Below are 22261 nucleotides of genomic sequence, written 5' to 3' on the forward strand. Positions count from 1 at the left end.
GAAAACAGAAGAAAAAAATAAACATTTGTTAAATGATGTATAACCGTATATTTTTACTATCATTACATATTGAGTAATTTTTATTGTATTTTAGATGTTTACTCATCTAAAATATTTCCAGGAAGATAACCTTCATTAACATGAGCCTGATATCAATAAAATTGGATAAGTTGATTTATTTTCAGCATGTTTGGTTGGGACAATTGAAATAAGGGTACTTCATATTACTTGATTTTAACTGGCTTCAGGGAGAAATTTACTACATATGAAGTTTTGGCCTTCGGAGTCTGGCATTCCAGTTTCTTTGCCACTAATATACCCCCCCCCCTTTTTTTTTTGTATCTGTTTCCTGATTTGTCATATAAGCTTATTCCTCTTCTGCTCCAATTTTGTTAATGTTCTGATGTATCAGAACTATATAATGTTTTATAAAGTAAGCAATCATTTCCTGATACAAAAGCAGACCGCAATGTGTTGTTTGTACTCGGAATATATAACAGGACCTATTATTGTTGTATTGTGCTTCCTGTGTGTAGGAGTTTCCTGGACTTACTATGGTATGATGTTTACATTATTTATATTTACATTGCATTGCTCGCAGGTGCTGGAGCCATGTAAAAAACAATGTGAAGTGAAGTGTTCTGTTCAAGAATACTAGGCACCATCCCAGTCTGGGAACCAAAACAACAGTCTTGCAATTGTGAGGGCAACACCCTAACCATCATGCCAAGTGACTTCATGATGTCTTGATATTAACTTGATTGTAGTACTTTCTCTTTTTAATTTTGAAATTTGTTAATTTGTCATAAAATAATGAAATGAAAATTCTGGACTGTTTGTTATAAACGTATCTGAACATATTAAATTTGGTCCTTTCAGAATGTTCCATTGTTATTTTTCCAACTGTTATAGGTTTCTTTGACACTTTTACTTTTCAGTTTGGATATTTTTGTAAACTGCCCTGTTTTCTTCAAAAAAAAAAAAAAATTGTTTAGTAAAATAATTTAATAAGAACATTGTATTTAATTAAGCTATAAATTTATAAATACTAGACATAAGTTTCATAAACTACAAAATATAAATATCCACACTACCACACCTGAAACGTACCTGTTATCATTCTTTATCTCAGTTTGAATGTATGTGAAGGTATTTAGAATGGCCAAACTTATTTCTGCAAATGTGCCAAACACTGATGCTGATCTTTGTTTAACCAATAAGCGTAGGAGCGAGGTAAATGCAGTAAAAATAGCGGGGTTAATGGGGTTGCATTTAAGCAGTCCTTTAGAAAAAAGGGGAAGGAAAAGTAGAAAGCCGGGGAAGTATTTGAGTGCGGGAGATAACTTTATAGCAGGTGTTGAGAGTCAGAAGTCTTATAAGGGGACATGCATAGATGTCTTGATGTAGGGGTAGAGATACATAGTTAGGGGTGGGTGGAAGTAGCCGGGTGAACAATGAAGATGGAGATGATGGAGTGCATGAATAAGCATATAAAATTAACATGTTTTAGAGACTAAATTACCCAGAGAACTTTAGCTTAGCAAACATCTTTATAAATTTGCATCTCCTCTTTTATGCACAAATTGAAATACATTTCAAAAGATTCTCTGATATAACATTTTGTAGGTTTTGTCTTCTTTTTGTTTTTCCATTCAAATTATCGACTATTTTGAATTAATCTGACATTTTATATTTTTATATCCTATTAACTTAGTATTAATGCTAATAACAGTTTTCCTTTTTTTCTTTTTTTTTCTTTCCAGTTACCATTCTACAAATCGTCTACCATGTTGGAATATTATATAGGTCACATCACCTTACTATATGCAGTTTTCATTGTTTGTTTCTTTCACATTACTTTAATTGCTGCCGATGTTGTTGTGGTAAGTGACTGTTTAGTTCGTTCATTCATCTTTCGAAAATATTTTAATGAGATTCTGCCTGCTTATACAATTATTAGAAAATAAACGTTTAAATGTTGGCTTAAATAAGAATTGCTTTGAAAAAACAATGATTGTTGTGTTCAGGTGCTTTTTTTTTTTTTTTTTTTTTTCCCTCACCTAAATTGAATCTAAGTCATGGAAAAAGTGTTTCCTGAAATGGGGGGAAACTTGGAAGGATCGAGTTAGATTAGGTTGAGTGATGGTTTTAGTATTTCAAAGATTACTGATTGGGATTAAAAGATAATTATTGGGAGGAATACTGAGTTTGAAAATTACTTTTTAAAGACTTACATTATCACATGAAGTGCCTGGTGGTTGTTTGTCGTGAAAGCATAAACGAAAGTCGAGATGATCTTTTACTTGTTTCGGTCATTGGATCATGGCTATGCTGGAGCACTACCTTGAAAGTTGTTTTAAACAAATCAATCTAAGTATTTGTTTTTTTGTTGTTTTTTTAAGCATCATGCTTATTCTGTCAGTTTCAGTTTCCGTCTACCAAATCCACTCACAAGGCTTTGGTCTGCCTGAGGCTATAGTAGAAGACACTCGCCCAAGGTGCCACGCAGTGGGACTGAACCCGGAACCATGTGGTTGGTAAGCAAGCTACTTACCACACAGCCACTCCTGCGCCTATATGTTTTTATTTACTGAATATCATCTTTTTGTTTGTCTCTTTCAAGAGCAACTGTTATCATTCCTGATCCCTTTAATAGACTTCCCTTCCCCTCTCCTTGTTTACTGGTGTGTGGAAGGGGCTCTTTAATTGTTCTGCCGGATGTTGTTGTTTGTGGGCAATACCAAACATAAGGACGTTGTCTACTCCAGCATGACATTGGTAATGTTTGAGATCATCTGACAGTTGAGGGACGTTACAAGTTCAACTGCTGCTAAAAATATTATCACTACCTAATTGACAGCACTAACGAATTTATACATGCCTTATTGTTTTACATAACGATGTAGGGCGGCAGGGTTTGTAATGTCATTGTCTTAAATAATCCTCTGCACTATAGATGTACCAAAATCGTTTGTTTTTACTACTCTGCTTTCATTAAATAGATTTAAATATAATAATCTGATTATCCTGCGTTTGTCTATTGTTTACAACTGTTCAGATGACTTTTTCATACTGTTGCATACATCAAAATTTTACTAAAAGCTGTCAGTGTTTAGTTACTTAGCAACAGCAGCAGCAGTAGTAATAGTAGTAGTAGTGGTAGTATAGTACAACTGTATTTCATTATATTTTATAACTCAACTGAACAGAGGTGTTTGTGCTTTGGTACATATTTCACACCTTCAAAGAGAATCAGAGTTGGTAAAATACTGGAATAAAGACCACAGAGAGACATTTCTGATGACAAATAACGATGATTGCATTGGGAATGGTATTGCATACACATTAGGTGTTTGCCAACATTTGAGCAACATTGTTTTTGATGACGGATCTTTCTAAAATTTGGTTTCAGTTTTTGCCTTTTATGTACAACTGATGACACAGACTAAGTAGTTTTAATTATATGAAAATATATTAATTGGCTTTTGACTAATCTCTTGATGGCGGATGATGAGTCTGTCCTACATGCTCACAAAACATCAAGGCATATAAAACCAAGTCAAAACTGTTATTGAAAATTGAGTTGTAATCAAGCTTTATTTATCTCATTAGTTGAGTGTTGCCAAGTTATCAATATTTTCCCTGATGTGTGTCTGTATCTGTTTTCCAAGAATGTCCCTATAGTTTTGAGCATATGGTATCTTCTGTTGGTAGTTATTCACTTTGTTCTTGGTGTCTCTAATGAAAGGCATTTTATAGTATTGCATCTAAAATCTTGATTAAGCTCAGAGATGAAACACCTTCCTGCCTCTGTGTGTGTGTGTGTGATGTTGAACAACATAACGTTTCATTCTGTGTGATATGAATTCTTTGATCACTCGTCTGCTTTTCGTATTGATTTTTGTTTCTTTCACTTTTTTCTCATTCGTCCTTTTTTTTTTCTCTACAGCTACTGTTACTTCTTCATCTTCCTCTTCTACTATTGCTACTACTACTACTACTACTACTATTTTTAATTCATCTCCTGTTCCTTCTCCTCTATCTTCTTTCTTTTGTTCTCCTCCTCCCCTTGATTCTTCTATGTCCTCCTCCTACATCCTCCTCCTCCTCCTCTTTCGTTTTGTTTATTTTAATCATGATTGAAAGAAGGAAATTAAAAACAAAAAGTTATAACCCCCCCCCCCCCTCACTACCAGCACTAATTTCTAATGTTTTAGAAGAAATAGTAAATGCTGATTATTGAGGACTAAGTTGACAAAAATTCTGGCTTTCAGACGGAATTGTAGAAAAAGCAATTAAAGAAAGTGTTCCAGAACTATTGGAATGCGTCGCAGATGAATTCAGTCTTTGAGGTATTGACTTCAAATTGAATACCTTCTGTCACAAATGTAGACATTTATTGAGTCATTAGGCATCTCAAGAGTCTAAGATCTGTGAGGAAATGGGTGGATGTCAGTGAAAATGTTGGGAATCCCTGTTCTAGTCAGAATGACCCCATGTTGTTTGGTTGAATGGTTATACCCTCATGAATGAATGTCTTGTTGTAAAATACTTATTTCGGTAGGTAATGTTCAAGTTTTGCTAAAACATAGAAGTGACAGGTGGGTAATAATTACAGTCAGTATTGGGAATGTGTGAAAAATTGTTTAAAAATGAAACTTTGGAGAGTTAAATAGCCAAAATAGGATTACAGCACTACTCACCTCACCTGTGCTTGTGCCATGTAAAAAGCACTACTCACCTCACCTGTGCTTGTGTCACATAAAAAGCACTCAGTCCACTCTGCTGAGTGGTTGGTGTTAGGAAGGGCATCCAGCTGTAAAAATCCTGCCTAAACAGTCACAGAAGTCTGGTGCAGGCTTCAGCCTGGCCGGCTCGTGTGGTACCGTCCCACCCATGCTAGCATGGAATGCAGACATTAAATGATGATGATGATGAGACAGTTTCCTGCTAATATTATGGGCAGGAAGCTGGCAGAATGTTTAGTGGCATTTCATCCATCTTTATGCTCCAAGTTCAAATTCCGCCGAGGTTGACTTTGCCTTTTATCCTTTCAGAGTCAAAGAAATAAGTATCAGTTAAGTTTGGGGTTGATGAAATTGGTTAGTCTGCTGCCCCCAAAATTGCTGACATTGTGCCATAATTTGAAAACAGTAGTCTATGTAATTTTGATAAACTTATAATAATGTAAAAAATTCTATTTAGCATTGGTAAATTGCCTCATTTACGAAAAAAAAAAAACTAAAAAACAAAGGACAAACATTTATTGTATAATCTTGTCGGTGTGTATTTCCTCTAATCATGTTGAATTCGGCATTCTAATTAAGAAGGCACTTAGAATGAATCATCCGATAATTCATTTAAAAAAAAAAAATCATTTTGCATCTTCAAAGAGATGGCACTTGATTTTTGTAATATTGAGACTGACATGTTAATTACCAAAAATTAGATACCAGTTTTGATATTTAAAAAATAGGTTTTTGATGTCTTAGCTTCTTGCAGACAAGAGTTCTCTGTAATAGGCCAAGAGAGTCTGGCAGTGTGAAGAACTTTGAACAGTTCCAACAATTCACATATTTTTAAATTTGTAAAACCTTTAAATGGTACCAATGTGGAAATTTTACCGCCATTATATTTCTGTTGATATTTAAGAGAAACCTAGTCTTTGCTGAGGTCATTTGTATAATTACGTGACCTAAGAATCAAAAAGCAGCACTTTAGGATTGTTAAGTAGGGCACAAAAATAACATCCAGTGATAAATGAAATAGATTTGTTCTGTCAAGTGATCATGATGGCAAAATTTTCTGAGCTTATTTTAACCATTTTTAAAACCATTTTGTTACCATATTTCTGTTGAAATATAGCTGCTTTTGTTTCAATTAATTTTGAGGAAAGAAAAGAAATAAAGAAGAGACTGTATAACGGTAACTTGGTAATTATTTAGCTGGTGCATGGAATATGAATTAACCCTTTAGCATTTAGATTACTCAGACAAATGTAATGCTAATTTAGTCATATTGTTTTGAATTAATTATGTATCATCTTATCTGGATCTGGCTTATTAAAGGATAAACATTTGTACTCAGAGCCAGAGCTGGTTTCAGTCGGGTTGGTAACAAAAGGGTTAAGCTGTTTACCTTTGATATGAGTTTGGTGGTCATCTAATTGATCATAGTTATCTAATTTTTCACATGCCTATAAAAATAATACAATTACGAAAGCGTCACAATGATCAAATTGCTATTAATAGTGATGAATTCAGTTTCAGTGTGACACAGTTGACATTCTAATCAGATAAAACAGATTTCCCATCAGTTTAATTAAAATATCAGAAAACTAGGGTATGTTGGTTTTGCTTGAGGATGGGGAATAAATTTTTCAGGCTGCACCCTTCATCAATGGTGTGGCCTTTGTGCCGGTGGCACGTAAAAGCACCTACTACACTCTCGGAGTAGTTGGCGTTAGGAAGGGCATCCAGCTGTAGAAGCTCTGCCAAATCAGATTGGAGCCTGGTGTAGCCATCCGGTTTCACCAGTCCTCAGTCAAATCGTCCAACCCATGCTAGCATGGAAAGTGGACGTTAAACGATGATGATGATGATGATGAAGTATCATAAAATATAACTAGAAAGTCTTTGGGTTTTTTTTTTTCTAAACAGTTAGGCACAGGTGTGGCTGAATGGTAAGAAGTTTGCTTCAGAAACATGGTTCTGGGTTCAATTCCACTGCATGGCACCTTGGGCAATTGTCTGCCATAGCCGCAGGTCAACGAAAGCTTTGTGAGTGGATGTGGTAGACAGAAACTGAAAGAAGCCTATCATGTGTGCACATGTGCGTTTTTGCTTCTGTCTACTTGCCTTGACATTGCATTATAGGTGTAAATGAGTGCTGCAGTTGTGCAAGTGATGTCCTTCATTTCCAGTTTTCTGTGGAAACGTGTCTGGTCACAGGGAAATGTTACCTTACTCGGAAACTGGTGTGGGTTGGCAACAGAAAGGACGTCAAGGCTGTGTAAAATGTAGCTTGACAAATTTCCTCTGTCCCATGTGAACATGGGAAAGTGGACATTAAAACAATGTTGTTGTTGATGGTGATGATGATTGAGCTCAATTACTGTAGAATAAAGTGCTTGTGTCTAAAAGCATAACACAATGCTGGCAATTGATTTCATCTGATGACTGATAAAATAATTAGTTCCATGTCTTTGTTTATTTGGTAATTTCTCCTTGGAACATATGAACGACATGTTGACTCTCCAACCCACATAGCAACAGGTTTTCTCTCTTGCACAGAATAACTCCAAATAAGAATTAATACACAGCAGAGGAAACCCTTTCCCCTGCATGGAACAATCTATTTCTGGTACCATGGCTGAAATGCACCCTGTACACTCTGTTGTAAACGAGAGGGTTTGTGATAGGAAAGGCATCCAGTGTGTTGAAAAACAAACTGAATTGAAGTGATTGAGGGAGAAGGATATTTTAACTGAAATGAATGTTTGGTTAAGAAGTGGTGTGGCTAGACTTGGGCCTTGTATACAAGAGGTCACAAATTCACAAATTCTTGATGGGGATTGTAGAAGCATGTTTTAATTTAAGCCAGCATGGGAAATAAGACAAATGTTTTAATGATAATTGTGCAGCCACTGCTGCTGCTGTTCCTCTATTTTCTGTATATTATTCCCTCTGCACAAAGTCTGTCTGTTTGTCTTTATCTTGCCTTGAGAACTAACCGTGTTTTAAACTCAACACCCCCCCCCCCCCCTTTTGTTTTATTATCAATATATTTTTAAAACATCTATTGATTCATAAAGTGTGTCATTGTTGGTCATAATTTAAGATTGTTATCAGAACATGTAGCATTGAAAATGTGTTCTGCTTCTACCAGGAATCAGTTTTATGGTGATGTTAGTCTGAGATTGTAACTGAACGAAAGTGTTTTGTGAATAGACGCTGTATTTATATATATGTAGAGTTAGTCGGGAGGAGCTGGTAGTAAAGTAACGTCTGTAAGTTGCAAGTTAAAGGATGTTGGAAACATCTAGTTTTAGAGCCTGCCATTCCAAGACTAACTTAACTGACGTGTTTGCCAAGCTATTTAATTATATTGATCTGTTTGTACAGAGAATTCAGTAGAATCTGAAATACCATTAAAACATTGGGAGCCTGAAAATTGGTAAACAGAAGAGTCTTTGTACAAGAGAAATCCATACAAGAGAAAATATAGGCGTTTCTTCGATAAATTTTATTTTATTTTTTTTTTTTTTGTATTTTACTCTGTAATTTTTATTAGTTTTATTTCATCTCTGGCAGTGAATTTGTTTCCTTTGAATAATCACTTTTAGAACCAAATGCCATAGAGCTTTATTTCAATCAAATCAAAATTTGTTCACTGTACAACCCCTCACTTCCACTCTCTACAAATGTGGAACCTAGGCAATTGTTTTTAGTTTAATTTTCTCTTAAAATATTTGTCTTAGAATTATGGTATTACAGAAAAGAATCTTATTTAAAAAGAATCTTGGGTGCTATGTATCCGTGTGTTATATATGTCCCATAAGCCAGAGGAGCAATTTTTTACTGTTCTTTTCAATCCACTGCACAAGATCCTAAAAATGGTATATGTTATCAAATTTAAAAAAAAAGTTTTATATAGATGCAGGAGTGGCTGTGTGGTAAGTAGCTTGCTTACCAACCACATGGTTCTGGGTTCAGTCTCACTGCGTGGCATCTTGGGCAAATGTCTTCTTGGGCAAGTGTCTTCTACTATAGCCTCGGGCCAACCAAAGCCTTGTGAGTGGATTTAGTAGACGGAAGCTGAAAGAAGCCAGTTGTATATATATGTGTGTGTGTGTGTGTGTGTGTGTGATGCCTCCACCATCGCTTAACAACCGATGCTGGTGTGTTTACGTCTCTGTAACTTAGCGGTTCAGCAAAAGAAACTGATAGAATAAGTACTAGACTAACGAATAATGAGTTCTGGGGTTGATTTGTTCGACTAAAGGCAGTGCTCCAGCATGGCTGCAGACTGAAACAAATAAAAGAATATAAAAAAAGTATTAAAATTGTTTCAAATCAAAGATGGCAAGGACCAAGACAGAAACAACTTAATCAAAAGGCGATTAGCTGGCAGAAACATTAGCATGCCGGGCAAAATGCTTAGTGGTATTTCGTTCTGAGTTCAAATTCCGCCAATGTCGACTTTGCCTTTCATCCTTTCGAGGTCGATTGAATAAGTACCAGTTACGCACTGGAGTCGATACAATCGACTTAATCCATTTGTCTGTCCTTGTTTGTCCCCTCTGCGTGTAGCCCCTTGTGGGCAGCAAAGAAATAAGAATAAGTACTAGGCTTAAAAAATAAGTCCTGGGATTGATTTGTTCGACTGAAACCCTTCAAGGCGATGCTCCAGCATGGCCGCAGTCAAACGGCTGATACAAGTACAAGAATACCCTAGAGAGTAGGGGGTGAAATTGCAATGGTTTCATAGTACAGATATTGGTGTGTGTATTCCCATCTCTGGATTTATCGTGTAATAACTATAATTATTTCTGTTCTCTACAAGAAACTCGGATTTATATCATTATGTGTTTTAAATAGAAAACATCCTAGTGGCAACATATTAATGTTTCCTTACTTGCATTGTGTAGTTGTAGGCATGGTTACGTGGTTAAGAGGTCCACTTTGCGACCATCTGGCTTCAGGTTCAGTCCCAATGCACAGTAACTTGGGGAAAGTGTCTTCTCGTTTAGCTCTGAGCCAGCCAATTCCTTGTGAATAAATTCAGTAGATGGAAACTGTGTGGAAATCCATTGTGTGTGTATGTACGCATGTGTGCGTATGTCTTTGCTTGTTCCCCCCCCCCCCCCCACACCTGCAGCTGGTGTGGGTCTGTTTATGTCCCCCGTAACTTAGCAGTTAGGCGAGAGACTGATAGAATAAGTACCAGACTTGAGAAAATAAGAGTATTTACCATTTTTTTACGTTAGTCAAATTACTAGCCTAAGTGTGTGTGTGTGTGTGTGTGTGTGTTTTTTTTTTTTTTTTTTTTTTTGCAATGGCAGTTTGTTTCTTGAGGTGTTTGTAATAGTTATGGTCTTGATACATTGTATAGTTTAGTGTGATTGGTCAGACATGGGTCTTCTAAAAAACAATGGCCCCTAACCTTTGTTTGCATCATGGACTGATTTTATGCCAGACAATTTTTAGACACCAGAGGATCATGCACGAAATGAAACACAATACAGAGCATAATATGTAAATTAATCATTATATATATATATAATACATATATAATGGTCACTCCCATTCACCATTCACATAAAAAGCACCCACTACACTCTCAGAAGGGTTGGCGTTGGGAAGGGCATCCAGCCATAGAAACATTGCCAGATCAGATTGGAGCCTGGTGTAGCCACTGGCTCTCCAGACCTCAGTCAAACCATCCATCCCATGCCAGCATGGAAAACAGATATTAAATGATGATGATGATGATGATAAATGCAGAAACAACTTGTAGATTGCAATAGTCAGTAAAATAGAAATAAAATTTAAAAAATTATATGCTTTGTGTGTGACCGAGTACTAAATGATCAATGGGTTGGGGGTGGGGACCTTGTTCTAAAATATTCAGTGGACTTCTTGCATGAATAAGGATGCTTTATGTAAAAGTATTTTCGGTTTACTTACAACCGTCACTTGGTTTATCAATCTCTTACCACAGACAACACACATAGGCTGTGACTTCTTTTCTCCTAATGAAGTAACATTGAAGGACAAATACATTTATTATATTGGTGCATTACTCTGTTGGAACTAACGCAAACGGCGTTGTGACTATCTCTGCCATCCATACTTATCATCATAATTGATTTTTTTTCAACTGGAAATCTGACCATGCCTATAATAAATCCTGTTAAAAATTAAACTACTAAATGCAGAAATAACTAAATTAAAATTGATGTATTCATTCTTGCCTTGCTTGGCAGCAGTTGTCGTGGCGATTAATGATTATGACTAAAAAAAAAAAAGAGTAAAAATTAGTGCTAAAACTCAAGTACATATAAATTTATCTTCATTTTTTTTTTTAGATGATGTGTGTATGTTCATATATATATATATATATATATATATATATATATATATGAAAAATAATAATAAGGCAGAATGCTAAACTGGAAGCAAATTTTCAAGAAGAGGGAGAATGAAAATGTTTTTTACAAAGAAGTACAAAATGAAGAAAATAATATATAAAAAAAATAATATATAAAAACATAAATATACCAATACATTATATTGTCTTTGAGCTTTTGAAGTTCAATGGCAATTCATGTATATAATAGTTGGAAAAATAAGGATGCATGACAATTGAGAATTGTGTTTGGCTTAAAAAAAGGGTTAAAAGTTTGTGTTAAGCAGGAAGTGTGGTGTCAAAACAGGAAGTGTGTGTAAGGGAAACATTTGTCTCCCCTTACACACACTTCCTGTTTTTGACACCACACTTCCTGCTTAACACAAACTTTTAGCACCTGTTCTCTTTTTTTAAACCTAACACAACTCTCAATTCTCATGCATCCTTATTTTTCCAACCATTATCTACATGGATTACCATTGAACTTCAAAAGCTCAAAGACAATATAATGTATTGGTATATTTATTTTCTTATATATTATTTTCTTCATTTTGTACTTCCTTGTAAAAAAACATTTTCATTCTCCCTCTTCTTGAAAATTTGCTTCGCAATGAAAGCCGGTTAGAGAAATCTTTATTAAAATATGCTTCCAGTTTAGCATTCTGCCTTATTATTATTTTTCATTTTCCTATTATTTCTCCACGTGCAGTTAACACAACCCCACTATTTACTGACATATATATATATATATATATATATATATTTGTGTGTGTTTGTGTTATGAATACACACAGATAGGTAAATGTATATATGTACATATAAATTTATTTTCAATTTCAGGATGATTGTGTGTGTGTGTGTGTGCATAAATATATCTATACATACATGTCTATACTGTGTAATCCCCAGTTCCTCATCATTGCAAAATGATGCCAAAGGTGAATCCAGTTCAAATCATTGTTGAAAGCCAAAGTCAAAGCATGGACAACTACACATGCAGTATTTGTTGTTGTTTTAGGCCCCACCCTGTCAAATAATATCAATAGAGATCATAAACAATCCGCTGATAAAAATACAATTGACTAACCAACCGGCAGCAGCAGATTCTAAACCAACTCTGCACTCATTGTTATCATCATCATCATTTAAGGCCCACCTTTCCATGCTTTCATGGGTCAAGTGGAATTCATTCAGGCAGATTTTCTGTGGCCTTATGCCCTTCCTGTTACTAACCTTTGCATGTTTCCAAGCAAGGTAATGTTTTTCCATGGAAAATATCACATGGAAGAATGGAAGTGAACAACACACCACTTCTTTTGAAATATGCATTCTTTGGTTTTTCAATTAGATTTTGAAAAATCATAAAAGAATTTATTAAAATAACTTCATCATTATATCAAGCTGGTGTTTAGAACATTATTTACAGCCTTTACATGATGTCACAACAAGGGTACAAACCCCCCCCCCCCCTCGCATACACCTACATCATTTCGATGTCTACTTTTCCATGCTTGCATAGGTTGGACAGAATTTGTTGAAGCATATTTTCTGTGGCCAGATGTCCCTCTTGTTGTCAATCCTCACCTGCTTCCAAGTAAAGTAATATTTATCCCCTGACCAGACATACTTTCACGGAATATCGGAAACAAACCCTGCTTGCACGATGGTGGCACTTGTTTACAGCTCTCACAAAACGTCAAGGCTATGAGACAATAACACACACTCACATGTACAGATACACACATGCTCTCACACACACATACAATGAGCTTCTTTCAGTTTGCTCCTACTAAATCCACTCCCCAGGCTCTGGTTGGCCTGGGGCTATAGTGGAAGACAATCGTCCAAGGTGCTGTGGTGTGGGACTTGAACCTGAAACCACATGGTTGGGAGGCGAACTTCTTAACTACACAGCCATGCCTGCATCTATTGTATTTTCCTAAATATCTTGGTATCTTCCAACTCATTTGAAAATGTCAATACACAGCAATTGCAAATTTTTGGAATGGCATCAGGGTGGAGTGGGGGATGAGTGCTATGAACTCTTGGCTGCATCGCAGTAGAGAGACCTAAGGCCTCAGTTATTGATTTGCCTGTTTTATGGCATTAATATGCAGTCTATGTAAAGAAATCTTGGAAATTGGATATTGAACTGGCTTTACCGTTCCTGGCATCGTTGTGCCAAGAACAAATATAGACTGTAAGATAATGGCTTTGTTTGGACTTAACCTAAAGAGTAGCTTTGAAAGGAAGAATTAGCAACTGTGGCTTGATGCTAATTAAGTTTATATTAGAAAAGCCTAAATAATTGAATGTTTAAAAAAAAAAACGATGTTAATATTTCATTTGCTTGTAATATTTTAATGCGTTTATATGTATATATATATATGCACACACAGACACGTGTGTGTGCGCACACACACACACACACATACATATCATTCTCCTCCCTGACTCTTTTACTATGGTCGCCTCTATTTATCTTTCTTCTCTTCTCCCCCCCCCCTCTCTCTCTCATTGCAAGTTTTATATTTTGTTCTTATGCATTAAAACGAATTTCCTTTGTAAATAAATTTTTCCATCTTGAATATTCTTTTGTTTTTACAGAAAGACAAATCTAGTGCTACTCTAAAAACATTTGAAGACTATCCTGCTAGTTTTGGACCAGGAATTCCAATGCAGGGAATCAGAGTAGGTTAAACTTTTCTATTCTTTTCCAGTTCTTCATAAGGACCAACCCTTCCTGAAAACATTGAATTAATTTGTGAATTTCAAATAAGATAGATAATCGTTATTTTTTTAACATACTCAGCCCAGTAATAAGACAACATCTATGGAAGACATGTGCAGGACGCTTGATGTATACAGGTAGAATTTTGGTGCCATAGTTGATGGAGGAGTTGGACTATATAGGGTTCAGGTGCTGGAACTGACGTACGGTTTGTTGGGTCTCTTTGCAACATAGGTTTCTGAGTTTTTCATTGTTAGCCATGTTACTGCCCAAGCACATGAATGAATGAATGAACAGTCTCAAGTTTGGCCCTCCAAACGTGAGACTTGTTATTGCTTTGTGCTTCTCCCCCCACCCATCCACCCATAATCATCATTTTTTTTTTTTTTGTCTTTGCATTGCAGATTCACAACTCACACCGAAGTTATCCCACCTGGTCTGGGACACTAAGACTTCTTTAACACTTGCCATCGTGTAGGGAGCTTTTTCCAGGACACTATCCTGCAGCAAATTTGGCATATAATCCAAAACACATGAGCTACATATGTGCAACCAATAATGTATACATTACAAGAGTTGCTCTTAATATGTAATTTTATATACGATTTTATATATGTATATATATATGCAGGTGTAACTGTGTTGTAGGAAGTTTGCTCCCCAACATGGAGTAGGAACGATGGATTTACTGGCAAAGGGCACCACAATTAATGGGGCATATTAGGCTTCTCTGCTGCAGAAATTGCAGTATGCCATCAAATCAGAGAGGTTTGGCATGCTGACTAAAGGAATCCGCCTTCTCCAAGACAACACCCCAGTTCACAATGTTGCCCAGATGAAAGCACTCTCCTGCAGCTATGAAATCCCTTCTCATCCCCTTTACTTTCCTGACCTCGCACCATCTGATTTCCATGTCTTTCCAACTATGAAGTCTTATTTGAATGGAAGCACTTTTTGGATGATGATGAATTTATTTCCGAAGTAAAAAGTCTTGGCTCCAGACACAACCTACCAACTTCTACAGACGAGGTCTTCACAGCTGCATAAAGCAATGGGAGAAGTATGTCACCATTGGTGGTGGCTATGTAGAGAAGGACTAATAACTATGCCAAATTTTGTTTATCCTAGTCCTTGGGAAGTGGGTCAGGGGAAATCTTTAATGAAAACCCCTCATATATATATATATATATTTACTTGTGTCTGTGTTTGTACCCCACCATCGACTGACAACTAGTATTGGTGTTTATGCCCCCATAACTTAGCAGTTCAGCAAAAGTGACTAATAGAATAAGCACCAGGCTTACAAAACTGGAGTTGATTCGTTTGACTAAAATTTCTCCAAGGCAGTGCTCCAGCATGGCTACAGTCCAGTGACTGAAACAAACAAAAAGATAGAAAGATGTTTATTAATGTAGACACTTGTTTTGAAAATCTGTTTGGCAGCAAATCCGTCTTTGAAGTTTACGTTCCAGAAACGAGATGTAAAGAGTTATTCATGCTTACAATAACATTGACGCAATGTCCACTTTTCCATTTGTAGTTGCACCAATTTTAAAACATAAATAACACAACATTTTTTCTTTGGTTTTGCAGGGTCGCCTTATCTACGTTGTACCTTCCGATGGCTGCTCTTCTGTGGACCCACCACCTCGGATAGATAATGCCACTTTGTGGATAGCTCTCGTCGCTCGTACACATAATCAGTGTGAATTTTCTGAAAAGGTGAAAAATCTTGTTTGGATTCATCGTCTGTTTTTTTTTACTTAATGATTGTAAAGTTGATCAATATTTTTGATGCATTTCTTGGAATTAATACTAATACAGACTTTGTTTCACACTGTGTGGTAAGAAGCTTGCTTCCCAACCACATGGTTCTGGGTTCAGTCCCACTGCATGGCACCTTGGGCAAATGTCTTTTACTATAGCCTCGGGACAACCAAAACCTTGCGAGTGGATTTGGTAGATGGAAACTGGAAAAAGCCCCTCGTGTATATATTTATGTGTGTGTGTTTGTTTCCCTACCATTGCTTGACAACTGATGTTGGTCTGTTTACATCCCCGTACCTTAGCGGTTCGGCAGAAGAGACCGATAGCATAAGTACTTGGTTTACAAAGAATAAGTCCTGGGGTCGTAAAAAACTTTTTTAGGTAGTGCTCCAGCATGGTCACAGTCAAATCACTGAAGCAAATAAATGAATAAAAGAGCATGTATTGTGTTTGTAATTATAACATCATCATCCTCCTCATTACTGTTGGTTTTACATCCATTTTTTTCATGTTAGAATGGATGCCCTTCCTAATGCCAACAACTTTACAGAGTGTACTGGGTGTTTTTTTTCCATGGCACCATCACCAGTGCTTTTTCCGTGGCTCACTTATTGTAAGTTTGTATTGCCTGGTTAGAAACAGCTGGCCACTTTAGAATTTATGAGTGTCTTGTCTGGCAATGTTAAATTCAGAATTGCTCAGATCAGAAGTTTCTTACAATAGGCTGGCATTTTAATGTTTCTCATTCACTTTGTACCACAGAAACCAGAATAAACAACTAGTTCAGCGGACTATAGTTAATCAGGTGCCATTTGTGTGACACCAGGGTGCATTTACTTGCCACCAACACAGGTGCCAATTTGTGTGACACCGGTATCTGCCATGACTGCAATTTTGCTCAACTTGATGGGTTGTCTTTTCACACACACACACTCTTTCTCTCTCTCTCTCTCTCTCATGGTTTTTATCTATTTACCTCGTTTGCATCATCAACCCTATAAATATATATATATTTACACAAGTTTTTGCAAAAATTATTTGATACAGTAACGATATTTGAAGAAAGATTTTCTTAAAATAAAAATATTCATTATATTAAAAAAAAAATCTTTAAAAAATAAACAGAATGACGCCAACCTTTTGGAAACAACCACTCTTTTGATGTATTGCAAACCATGTGATGGTTTTGGCACACCACATTGTTATAATAGCATGGTATTCTTTTAAGTTCAGTTCTCTATATATATAAAAATGGAGGAAAAAAATAAGCATAAATAATGTTACAGTTAATATGAAAGAAGAATTTGTAATGAAAGAAGCATTTGTTTTCTGCTGTAGGTGGAGTAGTTTTATTTCTGAAAGTATATTTAATTAAATCATATCAGGACACAATGCAGAAGTTTTCTGAAAACATACTGCAACCAGAACAACATTAACAAAAATATTGTAAATGTTGGAAAAATATTCAATAAGAATATGGAAATAAAACAATAAATCCACTCGTTGGTGTGTCACATGAAGAGATGGTAGTCTTTAGAAAGAGTATATAAGTTGCTGGATACTCAGTCGGTTGTAATGAGTATTCCAGTTGATTCAACCAAAAGAACAGTCTGGTCATGGAGTTAATTTGGATGTGCTTGAGTACTCCACAGACATGCACACCCTTGATGTAGTTCTTGAGGAGAGTCATGACACTCCGAATGGTTTTCAAATAGAACGAACCATGTGCCCAGAACCTGCAGATTGCTTAGAGACACACAACACGTTCTAGAAATCAGCCTGACCTCATGTCTCAATATTAAGAAACAAATAGTAGCTCTTATTTTAGTACATCATCATTTAACATCCGTTTTCCATGCTGGCATGGGTTGGACGGTTTGACAGAAGCCGACCTGCCTTACAAGTTACCTGATGATCTCGCTAGTACTTGTGTGTCCCCTCCCCTCAAAAAAGCACCCAGTGTGTTCTATAAAGTGGTTGGCATTAGATTAGTAAAAGTATCCAGTTGTAGAGACCATGCTACAACAGACACTGGAGTTCGACACAGTCCGCCAGCTTGTTAGATCCTGTCAAACCACCCACCCCTTCCCAGCATGGAAGATGGATGTCAACCGATGATGATGATGATGACGACGACAACAACAACAGCAACGTTCTTCTTCTCTGTCATCATCATTTCAGCAACAGACAACAAAAAAAAAAAAGCTTATTCAGGCTTCTTCTTTCCTAAGTTTGTTAATTACAATTATTATTGCTTACTTAGAGCAGAGTACATTCAGCTGTTGAGAACAGATGGCAGGTTGATGAGACAAATAGCGATAAGCATGTGACTGTAATTACAAGAAGTGGAAGAGGCAAATGTGAAGAGGATGTGTTGTGTGATTGGCAGTTGTGATGGGGAAGTAGCTATTGAAGTCGTGAAGTTGTGAATAGAAACGTTCATGTTGACTCATTGAAATGGGAAAAACATATTTTAAATGAGGAACTTTAATTTTTGTCTGCAATTTTTATTTCTTCCATTGTAAAATGCCAGAAAGAAGTCATTGTCATCTGCCATTGTTGTTATTGTGTATAACTGTCTTCTTTTTGTAGGTTCTTAATGCTGAAAAAGCTGGCTTTAATGCAGCTATTGTCCATAATTATTTCAATAATGATGACTTAGTTTACATGGGATCAGGTGCTGGTAAGTCTGTTGCTATTTTTCTCTCATCTCTTGTTTCAGTAAAGGAGGTGGTTCCTGCTGCTGCCACCACCACCACTAGTACTACTCCTACTATTGTCGAATGCTCATTAGTAATCTACTCATTTTACTTGGCTAATTAGTTTTTATTTTATAATCCGTTTGCTACAAAAATATTTTCTAATGACAAGCACATTTCCCCCCCCCCCTCATCTCTCTCCTCCCAACAAGGGTCAAAGTTCTCTTTTGTGTCGACTATTGTAACCAATCGAAGGCTGTATCATCCCTCCGATTGTTGTAACATCATAACTTGTGCTTTTACCACAGTTGTAACATATCGACTGCCGTACCATCTTAGATGTTGTAACACTTTTAAGCATCATTTCACTTTGATTGTTGTAACTTCATAACTGTTGTAGCATTACACCATGACTGCTGTGCTGTTACAACAGTCGTAGTGCCACAACTGTTGTAACATCTTAAATGTAGCGTATTAAGTTTTGTATTGGCTTGACTGTTGTAACATCACACCAAACTGTAGTGGTGTTACAAGTGTTGTAACACCTTAACTGCTGTAACACACCTCAACTGTTGTGTCTTAAATGTCGTAACACCTTAAGTTTGTATCATCTTGACTGTTGTAGCATCATAGCTATAACAGCTGTTTTGCTGTTACAAGTGTCAGTGTTACATGCAATGTATGATACACCTCAACTGTTATAGTATCATCATGACTTGAAATACCTTAAGCATTGTATCACCTTGACTGTTGTAACTCCACAGGTGTTGTAATACTGCGATGGTTGTAATACAATAACTGCTGTGGAATACTCGGCCATCTACACTAATTCAGAAAGTAGGGAGATCAATTGATTGAACAACTAGAATACACATTATTGGAACCAACTGAAGATCCTTTTACTTACGACCCAGAAGGGGATTCATAACTGTGTCATGGTGCTTAATATGTAATTTATAATTTATGTAATTCATTAAAGAACGTTAATTCAATATATGAAGATAATGAACTGTAACTTTTTCATACTGAATCCTTATGCGTTACCATTTTTCTAGTTGGCAATGAAGTGAAAATTCCTGCAGTATTTGTTGGCTGGCACAGTGGTCAAGAACTATCACAACATTATCAATATACTCCCGCAGATATGTAAGTTGTGCCAATTGGTTTTTTAAAAAAATTTCTTTTGTGGTTTCTCTTATGTTATCGTTAATGTATTAAGATCAACCTTGGCCTTCATGGCACATCATGAACCAATGGGGTATGTAATTTCTTTGCATTGTCATTGACCTTGCTAGAAAGAGCACTCAATCTCCCTCAGATTGGCGCATGCTGTCCTTACAGAAAAAAAGGGGTTTCCAAACCTGTGCTTTGGTTCTTTCTTTCTTTTTCTTTTCTTCCTCCCTTTGTCACTTTTGCTATGAATTAAATTAATGAATTCAATGGGATACACCGTCTGCAAGTAGTTGGGTTCAGCATATTATCCTCCATTTTCTAATTGTTACACAAATTTTGGGTAAAACCTCCACTTTTACCCGCTCCCATTGATTGCACCTAGTATAGCACTAGCGTAGCAATAATTGGGTACCCTCCCAGCAGTATACTGGATAGATACTATCCCTTAGTGGGTTGTACCCCCAACCCCTAACTCTCTCACGTTATATATATATATATATATATATATATATATATATATATATAGGTGCAGGAGTGGCTGTGTGGTAAATAGCCTGCTTACGAACCACATAGTTCCGGGTTCAATCCCACTGCGTGGCGCCTTTGGCAAGTGTCTTCTACTATAGCCTCGGGCCGACCAAAGCCTTGTGAGTGGATTTGATAGACGGAAACTGAAAGAAGCCCGTCGTATTTATATATATATATATATATATATATATATATATATATATATATATATATATATATATATATATATATATGTATGTATATATATATATGTATGTATATATATATATGTATGTATGTGTGTGTATATGTTTGTGTATCTGTGTTTGTCCCCCCAACATTGCTTGACAACCGATGCTGGTGTGTTTACATCCCCGTAACTTAGTGGTTCGGCAAAAGAGACCGATAGAATAAGTACCAGGCTTACAAAGAATAAGTCCTGGGATCGACTTGCTCGACTAAAGGTGGTGCTCCAGCATGGCCACAGTCAAATGACTGAACAAGTAATAGAGTATATATATATATATATATATATATATATATATATATATATATATATATAAACAAACGAACACGGATTGAGCAGAGTCACCACATTATTGTGTTGACTCTGCCCAATCCGCACCAGAATGTAAAGCATATGTGAAATAATAGCCTTGATGAATTTTGGCATCGGTCACGGTATGCTTTGCTAATTTACTAAATTAGGGTTTTTGAAAATACCTAAAGCATTACATTATATTTTAGTAAATATAACTGGAGCAGATGTTTATATTAGATTTATTTGTTGTCTCTGTTTGCTCTGTTTAGTCTCTCTCTCTCTGGTGCATTTTTAGCATACTTGTCTTGCTCAGATTTCATGTGGTGTGGACTGACAAGAATTCAAGCAAATATTTTGTAACTTGTTAATGTTTATGTCAATCAGTCAGTTTGATATAACTTGTGTGAATTATTGTGTGACAAGAAGTTGGCTTCACAATCACATGGTTCCAGGTTCAGTCCCACTGTGTGACATCTTGGGTAAGCATCTTTTACCATATCCTTGGGTTGATCAAAAACTTGTGAGTGGATTTGGACTGGGTGCTTTTTACATGGTGCCAGCATGGGTGCTTTTCGCACATGGCACTGGCACGGGTACTTTTTGTATGTATGTATATATATATATATATATATATATATATATATATATTGCTTCTCGGCCTTTTGGCTAAGATCAAAGTGTAGTATCTGTTCTTATCAGCTTAATATCAGATATGGTCCCTACTTGGGACCATCGATATTAAACTGATTTTTAGAATGTGGCAAACAATTAAGGGCTTGCTCTGCCTTTACCACGTTTTGACCTGATATTGCAGTACTTCCAGGGTTCGACCCAGTAACTCTGGCATTGGGATGGGCATCCAGCCATAGAAAACCATGCCAAATCAGACTGGAGTCTGGTGCAGCCTTCCAGTGTGCCAGCCCTGATCAAACCATCCAATCCATGGACAACAGACGTTAAATGATGATGATATTGAGGCACATATCATCATAATCATTTTATTGTCTATTTTTCCATGCTTGCATGGGTTAGATGAGGGTATGTTGTGGCAGATACATTTCTGCTGTGCATGTGTAGTTGTGTATGTATGTATGTGTGTGTGTATGTGTGTGTGTTTTCCCATTCTGACATTGAACTAAAGAATTGTATTTACAGCTTTAGCACTGCCACAAGTTTGGAGCTGAAATCCATAAAGAATAACAGAATGAAAACGAATCAAAAGGCTGCGAAAACTATGACATAGGGTTGTGTTTGTAAAAGAAAGACTGTTTCAGACTGTACACTGACAACTGATAAAGTTTTGACATTGACCTGTTTTGTGGAATGTTGGCTTTGAGCGAGACGGGGTGGGGTGGATGGTTGGGGGGTGGGCAGGAGCAGAATGGCTGATGTCCAAGAAACTATAAACTACAAGCAAGATATAAATATAACTAGTGGTAGAACAAGGTCCCTGTACGTGATTGACGTGTGGGGGAAAAAGAATGTCCCAGGTGGTTAGACAGTAAAATAAACCGTATTGATGCTGACTGTACACTTATTGCATTATGAAAAGTAATTTTATATTTCATCTCTTACTTGTTTGTCATTAGACTGTGGCCATGCTGGGGCACCGCCTTGAAGAATATTTAATCAAATGAATTGACTCCAGTATTTTTTTCTTTTTGAAACCTTGTACTTATTCTATCGGTCTTGTTTTGCCAAACTGCCAAGTTA

The 22261-nt window shown here is 36.4% G+C and overlaps 1 protein-coding gene and 1 non-coding gene across 4 annotated transcripts in view; both read left to right on the forward strand.

The window, feature by feature from the left end:
• LOC106877733 (E3 ubiquitin-protein ligase RNF13) overlaps positions 1–22261 on the forward strand; it is a 73332-nt gene that overhangs the window by 36193 nt on the left and 14878 nt on the right. For all 3 annotated transcript variants that reach the window (XM_089337544.1, XM_089337543.1, XM_089337542.1), the window contains 5 exons: positions 1764–1883; positions 13738–13821; positions 15455–15583; positions 18221–18311; positions 19383–19473. In XM_089337544.1, coding sequence (XP_089193670.1) covers positions 1788–1883; positions 13738–13821; positions 15455–15583; positions 18221–18311; positions 19383–19473 — 491 coding nt within the window. In that variant the 5' untranslated portion in view covers positions 1764–1787. The remainder of the gene's footprint in view (positions 1–1763; positions 1884–13737; positions 13822–15454; positions 15584–18220; positions 18312–19382; positions 19474–22261) is intronic.
• Positions 21195–21388, forward strand: LOC128250173 (U2 spliceosomal RNA). Its single transcript, XR_008266279.1, has one exon. It is a non-coding gene; the product is annotated as a U2 spliceosomal RNA (small nuclear RNA).

This window comes from Octopus bimaculoides, chromosome 19 (genome assembly GCF_046866305.1).
Source record: "Octopus bimaculoides isolate indiv1 chromosome 19, ASM4686630v1, whole genome shotgun sequence".
NCBI classification, from domain to species: domain Eukaryota; kingdom Metazoa; phylum Mollusca; class Cephalopoda; order Octopoda; family Octopodidae; genus Octopus; species Octopus bimaculoides.